Raw genomic sequence first — 17775 nt, forward strand, 5'->3', positions numbered from 1 at the left:
ATACACCCTCTAGCTCCATATGGGCTTAGCATGTGTAGAAGTAGTATACACCCTCTAGCTCCCTATGGGCTTAGCATGTGTAGAGGTAGTATACACCCTCTGGCTCCCTATGGGCTTAGCATGTGTAGAGGTAGTATACACCCTCTGGCTCCCTATGGGCTTAGCATGTGTAGAGGTAGTATACACCCTCTAGCTCCCTATGGGCTTAGCATGTGTAGAGGTAGTATACACCCTCTAGCTCCCTATGGGCTTAGCATGTGTAGAGGTAGTATACACCCTCTAGCTCCCTATGGGCTTAGCATGTGTAGGAAAGTATACACCCTCTAGCTCCCTATGGGCTTAGCATGTGTAGAGGTAGTATACACCCTCTAGCTCCCTATGGGCTTAGCATGTGTAGAGGTAGTATACACCCTCTAGCTCCCTATGGGCTTAGCATGTGTAGAGGTAGTATACACCCTCTAGCTCCCTATGGGCTTAGCATGTGTAGGAAAGTATACACCCTCTAGCTCCCTATGGGCTTAGCATGTGTAGAGGTAGTATACACCCTCTAGCTCCCTATGGGCTTAGCATGTGTAGAGGTAGTATACACCCTCTAGCTCCCTATGGGCTTAGCATGTGTAGAGGTAGTATACACCCTCTAGCTCCCTATGGGCTTAGCATGTGTAGAGGTAGTATACACCCTCTAACTCCCTATGGGCTTAGCATGTGTAGAGGTAGTATACACCCTCTAGCTCCCTATGGGCTTAGCATGTGTAGGAAAGTATGAAAACATCTCACATCTGCACTATGATAACTTCTGTACTTCGCTCAGCTATTTACAGTGGAAAACACATTTCAGAGGTTTCTGAGGAGAACTGGAATTGTCTCTGTTTTCCACCACTGCTGGTATTATTTCAGCCTTCCACAGAAATATGAGCCCACGTGACAATATTGACAGTGCCATTCAAGGTCGAGGCAAAACATGAGTCAAAGAATATGCTTCACATACAGGATTTAGCGAACTACTTCATTTTCAGAGAGAATACCCATAAACCAAAGCCTCATTGAGAATCTTGAACATGTGAATACAGATCGCTCATTCATATTTGTCAGGATTTGCATAGGCCTAAAATCTATTTATTCTACTCTGGAAGTTGAGTTAATTCATTTTTGGAAATGATTTGTGGCATAGGCATATTGTTTCAAACTGATAAAACAAACTTGGTTAATTTCAAGGGATTTACATATTTCATATTTCATATGAACATTAAAGTATGTGGCTCAGTCATGAGAAACATATCCTCATTGAGGTTGCCCAGGTGTTTAAAAAGAATATGGGAAAACCATAAACTATTGGATGCGTGTCTGCTCTTTGGGGTTTTAGGCTGGATATCTGTAAAACACTTTGACAACTGCTGATGTAAAAAGGCCATGTAAAATACATTTGATTGATTTATTAATTATTGGATTAAAAATGGCATAAAATGCACCTGTAAATGATGGTGGGCTAGTAAAGGGAATATTGAAAAATATCAATAAGTACATTGTTGTGATATATCCCTATGTAATGCAATAGTAAACGTAATGCAGCTCTTATGCCCGTTTTTGTTGTTGTTGTTGTGATCGATGAGGTCACTTTCCTCTCAATGCGTCGCAACTCGTGTTCTCCCTGAAAATCGCAATGGGATGAATTGCCCCGACAGACAGCCTAACTGTCTCACAAAGTAACATCAGGGGAACATTAATTGACACGACGTTGTCCATTTTCTGGCCGGAGAACAACGTACATCTTTACAATCTGTAAGTAAGTCTTCTTTTTACGACCTTAATTCGAGTTCAACTCAAATCTTTTGAGTGGTGCCAAATAGATACTTGAATAATGTATAGCTTTAAATTAGCCTACTTTGCCACCACAACTTGAAAGTGATAACCAATAAAATTAGATGGACAATTAGATAATAAATACTTGTTAGAGAGAATAAGACAACTAAGCTACGGGAAAGTAAGTTTTTGATTTCCCATTGGTTCTGGTAAAGAAACCATACGCTTCCTGACTGGTAAAACTGATTTTAAAAAAGTAACACAAGGAAAAATATCGTCTGTGAACATACATTTTTGGGGGGTTGCAGAGAGGTTCTGAGAAAGGTTCCTTGAAAGTTTTCCTGGGAGGATTTTATTGACTTTCTGAGAATAGAAATTATAGGATATTTGAACGTAATTAAATAACGTTCTGACAACATTCTCTAAATGATGTTTTTAACGAAATGTAAAGGTTATTTGGAGATTATTTTTTAGAACTTCCTTAACTTTCACTGAATGTTTCAATTATACTTTTAATAACACTACTAGCTTATTACATATTTTGAACTCCAAACACAGATAGGACACATGGAAATACATTTTCTTCGGCTTTAATAATGCAAACATTTTTTTATTTTTTATTGTGGCAAGGTGTCAATGAGATTCAAACCCATGATCTTCTGTTGTCTATTCATTGAATTGTTCCACTGCGTCACCATGGTGGAGCTAGCATGCCATGTGTTTTTTTTACTTATACAAAGCGGCTAATTTGAGTCTATTCAAACAGACCCCATTTCAAAGGAAACAAGCGCTCATTAAGATTAGGTGTGGCCAATAATTGGGCACGGCCAACACACTTGAACACACTTACCAAGATAGAGGCTCGAGAGAGCTTGGTTGACACCGACACTGGATTGCGGATGTTTTTAAATAACATTCTGCAGAAAACGTTATGCTGAAGTACTGAAATTCCCATAGAGGAATGTTGTTTCTTAATGTTCTCTGAACTATTTCGGAACATTCCCAATATCATACCAGTTGGAGAACGTTCCTAGACCATTACCAACACTTTTAGCAAAAGTTTCATGATACCAAGGAAATAAAACTTTTTTTGTCAAGTTCCTTAAAACGTTCCAAAGCCAAGCAACTATCCTGCACCATTCCCAGAAAGTTGTGGGAAGGTTGTATGCAAAATAACCATAGGAAAACCATGCTCTCACCAAGCTCTAAAAAAACACATGGTTCTCAAAACGTTATGTGCTGGCTGGGTTGCAATCAGAAAACTTTGTGTATAAATGTAAAAATACTGAAAATAAGTATGAAAATATATTCACATTTGTGTGCCAAAATGAATTCACATGAAAAATTGTTTGGATCAGAGTGCGAATTATGGGGCCCCAGGGGAGTCAATGCAGAAATGAAAAAAAAGCTTATTCCATATTAAATGAACACCCAGACCTCTGTGTCATGGTTAAAAATATATATATCCCATGTATAACCCAGGACTGCATGTATCTCAGCCCCCTTTCAGGTGTCCCAACTTTTCTTTCTTGTCACGTTCGTTGTATGGAGGAGACCAAGGTACAGCGTATATTCTCTTTTATTAGACGAATGAACACTGAACAAACTAACAAAAAATGAACCGTGACGCTATATAAACAAGTGCTGACAGGTAACTACACATAGACAAGAACCCACAAATACCTCAGGAAAATGGCTACCTAAATATGGTCCCCAATTAGAGACAACGATAAACAGCTGCCTCTGATTGGGAACCATATCAGGCCACCATAGACCGACATATACCTAGACTTACAAAAAAATCCCAGATATACAAAAACCCCTAGACATACAAAAACCCCTAGACAATACAAAAACTAACATACCCACCCTAGTCACACCCTGACTTAACCAAAATAATAAAGAAAACAAAGATAGCTAAGGTCAAGGCGTGATATTTCTACAAAAAAGGTCCTTTTGTCAGCAAGACAAAATCAATTAATTCAGGCAATAAGCCAAATTTCATTACACTTTTTTGGTGTCACTTTTCATTCATCAAATGGCATGAGTGCACAGTGCACTTTTGGATGCTGGAATTATTTTGGGGTGGATGAACATGCACAGGAAGTGATTTGTTTGACAAGAATAAGATGAACACATCATGATTGGTTATGTTCATGCAAAATTATGTCTTTTACATGTCTTTACAACAATAGAAACCCCGGAATGTCACGGTAGGCCCTGGAAGTTGGGCAGAAAAAGTTAACATCAATCCACTGAGGTAAAAACGGCGTTGTCAGAGTTGAATTCAATAAGAGAAAAGATGTGAAATGGAGAGTTGAAAATAAATAGAAGGAGGGCCAGGACAGTAGCCTAATGCTTGGGAGGTAAAATAGGATAATAGCAGTGCTGGCTATGTTATGTGTGATGATTGTGAGATGTTATACAGATTCTACAGTCATAACCTCTCACATAGCCAGTGGCGATTTTAGCATGTAAATCTTGGTGGGCCAAACTTTAAAAAATAAAATAAGATGCATGCCAGCAAAGCCACTACACAACACTAAACAATACACAGATTGCACTATAATGGTGACAAACAGTGCTTTCTTTTCAGAACCATGGAGTGAATCTTTACCACTGCTACCTACACCTGGCTATTAGCAGAGCCTTGTCTGGCAGCGAAACAGTTCATTCAGCTGCATTTACTACATTAAAAAAAATCAGAGCTGATATGGCTAACTTGCTTAAACAAATGTGGTTTCTACTGACAATTGAGATGTACAAACTATGGCATAAGCGGACAACGAGCGGATAAGAGTCCATCTGTAATTTCGAATAAGACATTAATGAGCGAGCTAGGACGGACGTAGTCAATATAACTATTTGTTTAGCACTTTTGAAATGTACAGAGCAGAATTCAGAACATGGGCCGTTCTTACAGAATTCTCCCTGTACACCAAGTCAGAACCGTGGGATAAATCAAGGGGGCATATATGCAGATAATGAAAGGTCTTCCAATATTTGATGATTACATTTATCTAAAACAGGCTATAGGTTACATGTGCACCACCAAGTCAGAACAGTAGGCTAAATTATGAGGGGGAAAGGAACCAGATTATTAGGGTGAGGCACATGGACTACTATCAGCTTACTACACAACATACACTTAGTATTACTTTCTTAGCTACAATGTACATATCTCCCTTACATCATCTATGTAGCAGCATACAATACATTTTTGGACTCCTTGTTGTGCTGTGCTCACTTGGACAGGAAGGTGGGGCGGCGGTCCTTCATGGGCAAATTTTGTCATCAAACTTTGTCATCAAAGTCTGGCAGTCTCCGGATTTATGGTGCTTTCAAGACAACTGGGACTTTGGGGAAAAAAAACAAGGTCGAATCATGACGTCAGTGATCTTCAGGTCAGAGCTCTAGAAAGAGGCCTAAATTCCCGACCTGTTATTCTGAGTTTGATGACCGTTCAAAGCGTATTTTCCCAGTCAGAGCTCGGTTTATTCAGAGTTCCCAGTTGTCTTGAACTCACTGAAGTCTGAGATTTTCCAGTTCCGAGTTTCCAGTTGTTTTGAATGTGGCAGAAGTTATGCTGGATTGACAGCATGGCCAATGTATTCAACATTTTATGGTCCATGGTGTTGAATGTTTATCCTTTTAAGCTTGGAAAAGAGACCCTTAAAACCCAGACTTGGACCACACACCCACTCCACTGAATAGCAGGCTAGTGATTGCTGTGCAATGCTTGCAGTTAGCCACCGATTCATTTCAAACAACTCATTGTTGAATTTGCGGTTTCCAACTTGTTGTGTAATGTTTATGTCCAAAGGCCGATGAGCACTGATACGTTTTATCTATAATTTCCATTCCCATAACAAGGATGGAAAAGGATTTGCCAGTAGGTTGTCGACTTGATTCATGATGATGACTGCTAGCTTGCTAGCTAAGATTTTGAAATTATGATGTTGACATGATCAGTCCAATCAAAACTACGGTAGATATAACCTGATTTTACATAATTTTATCTGTGGTCAATGACCTTGAGCAATCTTGGATGGGCACTTCTAATGTAACTCTATAGCAGCACCCTAGGGGCTTGAATTTTTCAATCTCTACATGTCGATTTTGCAGTGACGTAGTGTCTCCATGAGTGACAGAACACTGAGCCACTCACGGCGCAAAGCAAGACCATGAGACCATGTTTGTATGCGGATTTATTAACTCAATGAATTAAATGTTTTACATTGTTTTTAAACCAACATTTTTTAATTTTTTAAATTTATTTAACCAGGCAGGCTAGTTGAGAACAAGTTCTCATTTACAACTGTGACCTGGCCAAGATAAAGCAAAGCAGTGCGACACAAACAACAACACAGAGTTACACATGGAATAAACAAACATACAGTCAATAACACAATAGAGAGAAAAAAAGGACTTCATGCCAAAATAACATGCAAAACAGGCAAAAAATTGTGGGAAATATACAGTACCAGTCAAAAGTTTGGACACACCTACTCATTCAAGGGTTTTTCTTTATTTTTACTATTTTATATGTTGTAGAATAATAATGAAGACATCAGAACTATGAAATAACACATATGGAATCTTGTAGTAACAAAAAAAGTGTTCAAACAAATCAAAATATATTTTAGATTCTTCAAAGTAGCCACCCTTTGCCATGATGACATCTTTTCACACTCTTGGCATTCTCTCAACCAGTTTCATGAGGTAGTCACCTAGAATGTCATTTGTTTGTGTTCTCTAACCCTTTAAGTCATTATTGGGCCTTATGTACCAATTATTTATGGAGATATGGCCATGTGAATCCTGTCCAATATGGCCCCATGGAGATGGTTGGAAACCAGTTCGGGGTAATATTCAAATCAAATCACATTTTATTTGTCACATGCGCTGTATACAACGTGAATTACTTACAAGTCCTTAACCGACAAAGCAGAAGGGCAGTGCAGTTAAAATGTGATTTACATTTTGATGAGATTTACACACTATAAAGTTGAAATAACACTGAAATTGTGAAAATGATAATACCCTTTTTATATAAGAGCTGTTTGAAAGAAATGCCTTGAATGACAATAGATCTGTTATTTGCATTTATAAACCGGGTTGTACAAGCCCTGAATGCTGATTGGCTGGAAGAGACCGTATATAATTGGTATGACAGTTTGTATTTATTTATGTCTATTTCTGTTAGTAGTCAGTTTATAATAGCAATAAGGAAACTCAGAGGTTTGTGGTATATGGCCAATATACCACAGCTAAGGGCTGTATCCAGGCACTCTGCGTTGCGTTGTGCTTAAGAACAGCCCTTAGCCGTGATATATTGGCCATGTACCATACCTCCTCGGGCCTTATTGCTTAAATATCCTCCTACATTGCTGCTGGCCCCTCATTGTTTGCAGCATGCAGAGTTAAGATACCAAAGACCAAACATTTCTCACTTTAAAGCAATGAGAAAAAGCAAGTTCAATTGTGCAGTAGCTGGCTGCAAGGCAGCAAATGTTTCTTTGCATTGTTTTCCAGCCAACAATAACGTTGTCTGATTTGGTCAGAGAAATTCAATCCATGGGCATATGAGCACACTTTGCATTGGACTGCATTGCAAATCTGGCTATGTATAGATACACATGTGGATTTACCAGCAGCTTGATCCTCCATCCACCCATCTTTCACCCGGCAGTGGCAGTAACCATTCAAGAAGTAAGTGTCTTGAGCAGTCTTTTCCCAAACTCGGCCCTAGGGGCCCCAAGTGTTGCACGTTTTGGTTTTTGCCCTAACACTACACAGCTGATTCAAATGATCAAAGCTTGTTGATTAGTTGAATCAGTTGTCCAGTGCTAGGGCAAAGACCAAAACGGGCCCCCTGTTGGTTCCAAGGAACGAGTTAGGGAAACCCTGGTCTAGAGACAGTTATTCATCTATATATTATTAAAAGTAAATAACATGCAATACATGGGTCACATGTTTCATTTTGAATGTTATTTTGAAGACTGATGTCCGACTAAAAGTTCTACTCTACTCAATGCAAACTGTGGCTTGGTAAAAACAAGCCAGGTGAAATGTCACATCATTAGCTGATTCTTATGTATGTATACCAAAAATAAAATGTCAATAGAAAACAGCTTAAACAAATGCAAATGCGGCTACTTTGCTCTTATTCTGGCTGCAGTGTTTGATGTGACTGTGTTAGCCAAAGTTGACTAGCTAGCAAGCTAGAGATGAGAACTTTGCCAGCCATCATGGCAACGGAATATTTAGAACGAACGACTGGGCTGTGTCCATATATTTAGGAGAAAAAGACTTCACAACTGGGTCACGTCTCTGGCAACCTAATCTACAGAATGAACGACCAGCCACCTTGGGTAGCAACCATAGATTTGTGTTTGGACTATATCTCGTGGAAGGATGAAATAGTATGAGTAAATTCATCAAAATAAAGTTTTTACTGAAATTTTCAATCATTATTTGAATCTGTTGGTAACCCGTTGTATAAAATAGATAATGCCCTCGAAGCCGGTGTTTGGGGGATATATTGGCTTCGAGGGCATTATCATTTAAGAAAAAAACTATGCCATCATTATGTCAAATTTATTTTAGAAAGATGACTATGTTGCTATTAGCTAGCCAAGTTCGTCCAAATAGCTAGCAATGCTAATGTTAACTAGCTAAAATTGCAGAGGCCTATAGTATGCCCTGTAGATAATCATGTTTACTGCAATGAATAGACAGTAGACAGGGTAGGGTATAGGCCAGAATGATCCACCCTGCAAACAGGCTGTTCTGGGACCTGTCTGCATCTTCTGGTGACCTATTGAAAACAGTAAAACAATAATATAGCAAATTAGGATGCATGATGTATTTTGATGACAAAACAGAGTAGTCTACACACCTGTGGAAGTTCGCTGCTTTCAGGGTTCAACTCCAGCTCCAACTGACAGGTTGAAAACCATGTGACTTTGTTTTTTTCCTAAGGGGTAAGGTGGTGGGTTTTAGACTTCAATCAGCCAATCAGTGCTGTATATGTAAATATAAAATCTAATTTGTATCCCCACGCCCACACTGTCGGACTGAGCAAGGAGGCCCAGGGATATCAATTATTAAAAATATATTTTGGGGTTATATTCAATAAATAAACACACACAATGATTGATTAGACGTTCAAGGATATATTACAAATAAAAAGACTGCATGGGTTTTAAAAGTCTGCGATGGCACTGTTGCTAACAATATTCAACCAATAAGATTTGAACTAGTTTGATAAGCTAACTAACGTTGCTTATAGTAAAGTTAGCTAGCTTGCTTAACATTGACAATATGGTAAAACTAGCTACATTACCCATATTGTATTTGTCAAAAACCGACTTGTTGTCATCTGTTGGTGAAACTCGGCAACTCGGACAACAACATTTTCTCAGTGACCCCTTGTAATTCCGATTTGGAGAGTCATTCAAGTGAAACTTCCCGGTCCGATATAGGAAATTACCGATAACTCTGATAGCACGTGAACATAGCATTAGCTGCTGGACGAAACACTGACTGAACAATTATAGCCTGTATTTCGGTTTATTTGTATTAATTGCACCTTATTTGTCCTTAGTACAACTGTGCAAAAAAAAAACTGAAATGTAATAAAGTTATTTTTTAAGCAAATGTTCTGCTATTCTACACATTTGGCCATGGTTTATGCCTTTGGGTTTTGGTTGCCGCCGGAAATAATAATAATAATAATTGGGTTGTGGGCAATGTCCCCTTTAAGCTGCGCCACAGTAGCCCGAGACTGCCGCGCAGAAATATCATCGCCCAGAGAGAAACACAAGATTGAACTTCATTCAACTTTCTAGCGCAGTGGTCACCAACCGGTTGATCATGTTTACAGCATGAGCGGTCGTGAGTAGATGCGCTTGTTTTGAGAACAAAGCGAGAGCTGCATGTAGCCACATGTGCACATTTTGTTCAAATCCTTTGCTAGTTGGTGAGTTAGTAGCCCAGTTATAGATCATTTGTAGTCAGCAATAGAAGTGATTGCTTCAAGAGAAGAGGACATAACATACGTTTGTAGACATCTTTAAAAAGTGAGTCAGATAAAGAGCTTTTTTTTTGTCTTAAAGGGGCAGTGTTGTATTTTGAGATAAACAGGTTAATGTCAAGCCCTGCATGTTTTTTTCTCTCCAAAAGTCTCATGGAATGTAGGCCTACATTTAACACCACACATTGGCTGCTACTGTTTGCTGGATGATAGAACAGCTAGTTCCATGTTATAATGCTATGGGATGCATTTTCTCCATTGTTTTTTTACGGTAGGCCACTCTGGTAGGCCTACATTATGATCAAATAGCCACAGTAGCCTACATGGCCACTGTTAAAGCTGTAACTTAAAGCGGATACAGCCTCAGTGTTCACAGTAAACACGTGCTGGAAGTTGCACAGAATTTTCACAACATTCAAGTTTACGCTCAGCAGACCTGAAATTTGCTCAGTGCCCAATTTTTTTTTGAGGGAACATTGGTTGTGGGTCCCCTGGAGGTCAATAATAAGCACTGACTAGCACTGGTGTGCAGAGTGAGACAGGCATGTGCAAAGGCTATTTTCATATTGATGGAGAAAACAGGATTGTCATTGGGGATGGATAGGAAAGAAAGGAAGATTGATCAAGATTGAACCAAACACGTGTAGAATAGCCTAATTCTAGCGGGCTAATTGATTTTGTCAAATGTAGGCTTAAATAATTCCTTTGGTGTATGGCTTTTATTTCAATGCATGTGTCGGATTTATCTGGCATAGTTTGCATTCACAGTCAGCTGTTTAATGATCAGCTTACTCTCACATTGATGTCGGTATTTCACATTGATGTCGGTATTTCACATTGATGTCGGTATTTCACGTTGATGTCGGTATTTCACGTTGATGTCGGTATTTCACGTTGATGTCGGTATTTCACGTTGATGTCGGTATTTCACGTTGATGTCGGTATTTCACGTTGATGTCGGTATTTCACATTCATGTCGGTATTTCACATTCATGTCGGTATTTCACATTGATGTCGGTATTTGGAGTCGGCCTTGATAGTGTGTTCTATTTCATGTTGCACTGCTCCCACAAATAGGCTAAATTAGTCAATGTAACCTATGTCTGATGAGGTTGAGTAGTACATCATACACACACCATTCCACAAACCTTTAAACCTAATATTGAGATGATAACGTCCGGGGGACATGTTTGTTTTTGCTGTTCTCCAAATAGCATTTGAACGTTTGACACCCTATGTTTAGCTGAACTGACGCCGCAGCCCCCCCCCCCTCAAACTACTTCCCACGGTTATGGCTTTGATAAGATAGGGGACAAGGTTGAGTCCAGGTTGAGTCATTTCACCATTAAAACATGTCCTGACATGAATCCCTTGCAGAGGAAGTCAGATCCCAGTGTTCCGCTGTAAGGATGTTGAGCCCCCTACACCCCCTATTGGTCGTCTGGATGTACCTCCTGGTCTCCAACCGCGCCTTCCCCGTGTACAACAACGGCTTCTTCTACCATGACGTTATGGACGGCGATGGCAACGGAGAGAGTATGTAATACAGTATTTTCATGAATACACAACCTGTTCACACTAATCTGAGCCAAGCTGTACTGGGCTGACCTGACGATACATCCACCAACATTTTCTGAAACTGCTGGAAAAGAGAATGTGAAAAGAAAATACCAGTTTTAGCACAGTTTGGTTTGGATTGGCACGATAATGTTAAAAGGGTATAATGATCTTAAGTGGAGCCTCTTCATATATAGGATCAAAGACCATTCCATTGCGTGTGACAAGCCTGACCATGCCTAAGTTGTAGCAGACAACACACCATCTAGAGTGGTGTTCATTTATACAATATGTGCTACACAGTATGTTTTGTCAGTACACATGCAAAACTGAGAGCAGGTTAGATTTTATAGACGCACCCAAGAGTTCCAAAAGGGGTCTGATTACATGGGAAGACCCAAGTACAGTGGCTTGTGAAAGTATTCACCCCCCTTTGCATTTTTCCTATTTTATTGCCTTACAACCTGGAATTAAAATAGATTTTTGGGGGGGGTTGTATCATTTGATTTACACAACATGTCTACCACTTTGAACATGCAAAAACATTTTGTGGGGTGAAACAAACAAGAAATAAGACAACTTGAGCGTGCATAACTATTCACCCCCCCAAGTCAATACTTTGTAGAGCCACCTTTTGCAGCAATTACAGCTGCAAGTCTCTTGGGGTATGTCTCTATAAGCTTGGCACATCGAGACACTGGGATTTTTGCCCATTCTTCAAGGTAAAACTGCTCCAGCTCCTTCAAAGTTTGATGGGTTCTGCTGGTGTACAGCAATATTTAAGTCATACCATAGATTCTCAACTGGATTGAGGTCTGGGCTTTGACTAGGCCATTCCAAGACATTTAAATGTTTCCCCTTAAACCACTCAAGTGTTGCTTTAGCAGTATGCTTAGGGTCATTGTCCTGCTGGAAGGTGAACCTCCATCCCAGTCTCAAATCTCTAGAAGACTGAAACAGGTTTCCCTCAATAATTTCCCTGTATTTAGAGCCATCCATCATTCATTCAATTCTGACCAGTTTCCCAGTCCCTGCCGATGGAAAAACATCATGTTCTCGGGGTGATGAGAGGTGTTGGGTTTGTACCAGACATAGCATTTTCCTTGATGGCCAAAAAGCTACATTTTAGTCTCATCTATCCAGAGTACCTTCTTCCATATGTTTGTGGAGTCTCCCACATGCCTTTTGTCGAACACCAAACGTGTTTGCATATTATTTTCTTAAGCAATGCCTTTTTTCTTGCCACTCTTCAGTAAAGCCCAGCTCTGTGGAGTGTACAGCCTAAAGTGGTCCTATGGACAGATTCACCAATCTCCGCTGTGGAGCTTTGCAGCTCCTTAAGGGTTATCTTTGGTCTCTTTGTTGCCTCACTGATTAAGGCCCTCCTTGCCTGGTCCGTGAGTCTTGGTGGGCGGCCCTCTCTTGGCAGGTTTGTTGTGGTGCCATATTCTTTCAATTTTTTAAATAATGGATTTAATGGTGCTCCGTGGGATGTTCAAAGTTTGGGATATTTTTTTATAACCCAACCCTGATCCTGTACTTCTCCACAACTTTGTCCCAGAACTGTTTGAATAGCTCCTTGGTCTTCATGGTGCCACTTGCTTGGTGGTGCCACTTGCTTGGTGGTGCCACTTGCTTGGTGGTGCCACTTGCTTGGTGGTGCCACTTGCTTGGGTGGTGTTGCTGACTCTGGGGCTTTTCAGAACAGGTGTATATATATACTGAGATCATGTGACAGATCATGTGACACTTAGATTGCACACAGGTGGACTTTATTTAACTAATTATGTGACCTGAAGGTAATTGGTTGCACCAGATCTTATTTAGGGGCTTCATAGCAAAGGGGGTGAATACATATGCACTCACCACTTTTTTATTAATTTTTATTATTTATTTTTTTCAAACTTTTTTCTTCACTTCACCAATTTGAACTATTTTGAGTATGTCCATTACATGTAATCCAAATAAAAAGCTGTTTAAATGACAGGTTGTAATGCAACAAAATAGGAACAATGCCAAGGGGAGGTGAATACTTTTGCAAGGCACTGTACACTGAAGGCGGCAGACCCAGGTTCTTTCTTACTACAGGGGCTCTGGTTTGATCACATGGTCAGGAAAAGTTCCTGGCTCCTATCCAGTATCTACTCTACTGCATAACTCTTATCTATCCTGTGTCCTGTCCTTGTCTGTTTCTTCTCCAGTCTACATTAAGAGGGTGCGTCTCCACGTGGAGTCCCCCCAGCCCTCGGTGTCAGCAGCCAGGGGCAGTAACATCACCCTGCCCTGTCACTACCGCTACGAGCCTGAGATCAACGGCCCCCGCCGGACCCGGGTCAAATGGTCTTGGCTACCCGCCAACGGCGCGGGTAAGACCGCCCACGAAACAGACGTGATGGTCGCCATGGGCAACCGTCACCGTAGCTACGGCAGCTTCCAGGGGCGTGTACGCCTGCATCGGGCGGCACCGGGGGACATGTCCTTGGTGATCAACGAGCTGCACCAGAACGACACGGGCCGCTACCGCTGTGAGATCATCGACGGGCTAGAAGACGAGAGCGTGACGGTGGAGCTGGAGCTGCGAGGTGTGTGTGTGTGTCTGTCTGTCTGTCAGCTCCCTCAGCTCTACACAACAGAACACAGGGTTCACTCCGTTCAATCGAGTCTGTCTGTCTGTCTGTCTGTCTGTCTGTCTGTCTGTCTGTCTGTCTGTCTGTCTGTCTGTCTGTCTGTCTGTCTGTCTGTGTTTCTGTCTGTCTGTGTTTCTGTCTGTCTGTGTTTCTGTCTGTCTGTCTGTCTGTCTGTCTGTCTGTCTGTCTGTCTGTCTGTCTGTCTGTCTGTCTGTCTGTCTGTCTGTCTGTCTGTCTGTCTGTCTGTCAGCTCCCTCAGCTCTACACAACAGAACACAGGGTTCACTCCGTTCAATCGAGTCTGTCTGTCTGTCTGTCTGTCTGTCTGTCTGTCTGTCTGTCTGTCTGTCTGTCTGTCTGTCTGTCTGTCTGTCTGTCTGTCTGTCTGTCTGTGTTTCTGTCTGTCTGTGTTTCTGTCTGTCTGTGTTTCTGTCTGTGTTTCTGTCTGTGTTTCTGTTTCTGTCTGTCTGTCTGTCTGTCTGTCTGTCTGTCTGTCTGTCTGTCTGTCTGTCTGTCTGTCTGTCTGTCTGTCTGTCTGTCTGTCTGTCTGTCTGTCTGTCTGTCAGCTCCCTCAGCTCTACACAACAGAACACAGGGTTCACTCCGTTCAATCGATGATGTGACGAATGTAAAAATGTTCTTAACATTTAAACAGACATTTTTTTTAAATAGTTTAAACATTTAAATTATAATATACAGTACAAGAATCTGAAATATAAAATGTATTTTTATTTTTTAAACACTTTTTTTGGTTACCATATATGTGTTATTTCATAGTTTTGATGTCTTCACTATTATTCTACAATGTAGACAATTGTAACATAAATAAAAACCCTTGAATGAGTAGGTTTTGAATGGTACTGTATATATCTTTTAAAACATGTGGATTCACAATAATGGTCCTGCATATGACCACTAGGGGGCAATGCAGTTCAATCTACCTCAGTCATGGCTACCAGACGGCACTTACTGCTGTCCCTCACCCACTCAGCAATGATGGTAGTTAATTACGTTTTTAGGCTCTCTGCTGTGCATCAGTAGTCAGTACATGGGACTTCATATCCCACTTCTCGTCAACGTGATGGCTCATTGCAGTGATGTATGACAGCGTGTTCATAGACGTCCAACAATTTGTTGTTAATGCCATGTATAGGGTGTATGACATTGAGAGCTTGAGCTGTGTACTTGCAGAGCAATCATTGTACAATTTCTCCCTCCGGGCCGTCAATGTTTTTCAACATGGCATCTATATGCCATCGGGGCATTGAGGTGGACATCCTCTACCATTGACAATGGCTGCATATCAACTGCAATCATTCCTGTAATCAGTGCTGTGACTTTCACTCCATCCTTTATTGCACTTCTTTCGTGTGAAGAGCATTTCTAAGGTCTGTTGTTGGGGGCAGCAATGACTTGGGTCTCAAGGTGCCTCCCTTTTCAGATGGTTCAGCATTTGCACCTGTACTTCCACTGTAGCTCAAATCCACCTCACAAAGTTTGCATTTCACCAGCTTCTCATTGGACTTCTCAAAGTATTGCCACACAGGACTTCGCTGCTGTCACGTCCCTGTCTCACTCTCTGCCATTTTCCCGATTGTTAACAAAGATGGGAGTGCGGAGCGCTTTATATCCGTGGCAAATCATTTAAAATATGCATATCTCTTACTAACCTTACGGCATTGCTGCATTAGGTATTCGTTGTTTCCCTTTAAGATGATGATCGGAACCTTTTTTAGTTTTGGTTTTGTGATAACTGCACTGTGTTTAAAATAAATAAATAATAGGTTAGTTAGTTTCTCTAAACGGTAACGATCCCAATTTTTGTTGAAACGTTTAAACGTTCACATCGTTCCAGCGATGGTCTACTTATTAAATGACCTTCAACCTATTGTCCTTATGAGTGTCATGAATGGCATTTTATAGCACTTTAACCCCTCCAGCAAATGTCTCACTTTATCCCTGTTATAGGAGTGGTATTTCCCTACCATTCCAAGATGGGACGCTACCATTTCAACTTCCTGGGGGCCCAGCGTGCGTGTGAGGAGCAGGACTCAACCCTGGCCACCTTTGAGCAGCTCTTCGCCGCCTGGGATGAGGGGCTAGACTGGTGCAACGCCGGCTGGTTAGCTGACGGGACGGCTCAGTACCCAATCACCACGCCGCGGGAGGCCTGTGGAGGCGTGGACTTAGCCTCCGGTCTCCGTAGTTATGGACAACGCCACCGCCACTTCCACCGCTTTGATGCCTTCTGTTTCTCAGCCGCCCCCAAGGGTCAGTGTGCGTGTCGCTCACATGCAAAACACTTCCGCAAACAATAAGTGTAACAGGAGAAATGTGAATGATTGGAATTGTCCAACTTGTTTTAATCTGTCCTCTCCTTCGACTTGCTCAGAACTTACTAGAATCTCCTGTCTCTCTTTTCCGTCATAGGGACAGTTTACTTCCTGAAAGGTCCCCGTAAGCTCAACTTCACCGAAGCGGTGGCGGCGTGCACCACAGACGGCGGTCTCATCGCAAAGGTGGGCCAGCTCTATGCCGCCTGGCGGTTCATGGGATTGGACCGCTGCGACGCAGGCTGGTTGGCTGATGGGAGCATCCGTTACCCCATTGCAAAGGCCCGCCCTAACTGCGGCCCTTCAGAACCGGGGGTGCGGAATTTGGGATTCCCCCCTCTGCATCAGAAATACAGTGTCTACTGCAATCGGTAAACCTCCCCTCAACTTCCACTCAACAAAAACCAGAGGACAATAATAGTAAAGAGCACAACTACAGTACAACAGAAAGCACATACAACTTCCCCATTCATCACAAACGGTGCACTGTTACACAACCCTTGCCTGGATGCTAGTTAGCATTAGCCAGTTCTGCTATCACAGTGTCCACTTTATAGTTCTAGTGAACTGTCGACATCTCCTCATACTGTACATAATATCAGTCATACCGCCACTCCCCACTGAGACGCCAACCAGAACTGATACACAAACGGACTATTTAGTGTTGTATTGCCAGGTTTGTGTTACAGTAAAGGGTCGTTACATTTCAGACTCAGAGAAGGTGTTCAACCACTGCAAGGCCCGCCGCTCTCATAATGCTTTGCCAGTGATTTTGTTGTCCAACCAAGCTCTTTCCCTTGGTGTTTTGTTGAACTGTATGTAGCTATCTCATTGTTCCTGCAGCACTTTCAGTTCAATGTATGTAATTCATCGTTTTAGGCACATTTCTGGATATCTGGATTATCCTTCTATGTTAAAATGTTTTTCTTGTTTTGTATAAGGGTTGAATTGGAATGATGCATTTGATGACGATGGGGGTATATAGACTATGTCATGATGGAAGGTGTTTTGACAGTATCTGATGACCACCCCTTGTAGAGAGCACGGTGTTGAAGTGTTCCATCCATATTATGCGACTTTAATCAAGTTATGTGACATGAATAACTTTTCTAACAAATGAATGATGCCCTCCCTCCTTTGACGTTATCACTTGCGTCGGCAGGATTGTGGGTTCAGTACCTGGGGCCACCCATACGCAAAATGTATTCACGCATGACTATAAGGCTCTTGAGACAAAAGCATCGACTAAATGGCATATATATTAAATGGAATAAAATCATGTTTGAGTTTACACCCCAATATTGCACTTTATATACATAACAGAAGACTGAAATATAACAAACACCAGATTTTCTACAAGGTTTCCAAAAAAAAAAATGCTTATATCGGGTATGAATGTGAGACCCAGAGGCAGACAGGG

General features: G+C 41.3%; 1 protein-coding gene across 4 annotated transcripts; it reads left to right on the forward strand.

Moving 5' to 3' along the window:
• The first annotated feature begins 1637 nt into the window (after nucleotides 1-1637).
• Nucleotides 1638-17775, forward strand: LOC112233002 (hyaluronan and proteoglycan link protein 3). Of its 4 annotated transcripts, none has more exons than XM_024400358.2 (5): nucleotides 1638-1779; nucleotides 11216-11374; nucleotides 13597-13977; nucleotides 15991-16299; nucleotides 16453-17774. In XM_024400358.2, exons 2-5 carry the CDS (start codon nucleotides 11248-11250, stop codon nucleotides 16728-16730), a joined length of 1095 nt encoding a protein of 364 aa, XP_024256126.1. In that variant the 5' UTR covers nucleotides 1638-1779; nucleotides 11216-11247; the 3' UTR covers nucleotides 16731-17774. The 4 variants fall into 4 exon arrangements, with proteins under 4 accessions (XP_024256126.1, XP_024256122.1, XP_024256124.1 ...); XM_024400354.2 differs by lacking the exon at nucleotides 1638-1779 and adding an exon at nucleotides 9559-9699 and having other exon boundaries at nucleotides 16453-17775; XM_024400356.2 differs by lacking the exon at nucleotides 1638-1779 and adding an exon at nucleotides 9561-9699 and having other exon boundaries at nucleotides 15991-16293; nucleotides 16453-17772.

This window comes from Oncorhynchus tshawytscha, linkage group LG19 (genome assembly GCF_018296145.1).
Source record: "Oncorhynchus tshawytscha isolate Ot180627B linkage group LG19, Otsh_v2.0, whole genome shotgun sequence".
Classification (NCBI taxonomy): Eukaryota; Metazoa; Chordata; class Actinopteri; order Salmoniformes; family Salmonidae; genus Oncorhynchus; species Oncorhynchus tshawytscha.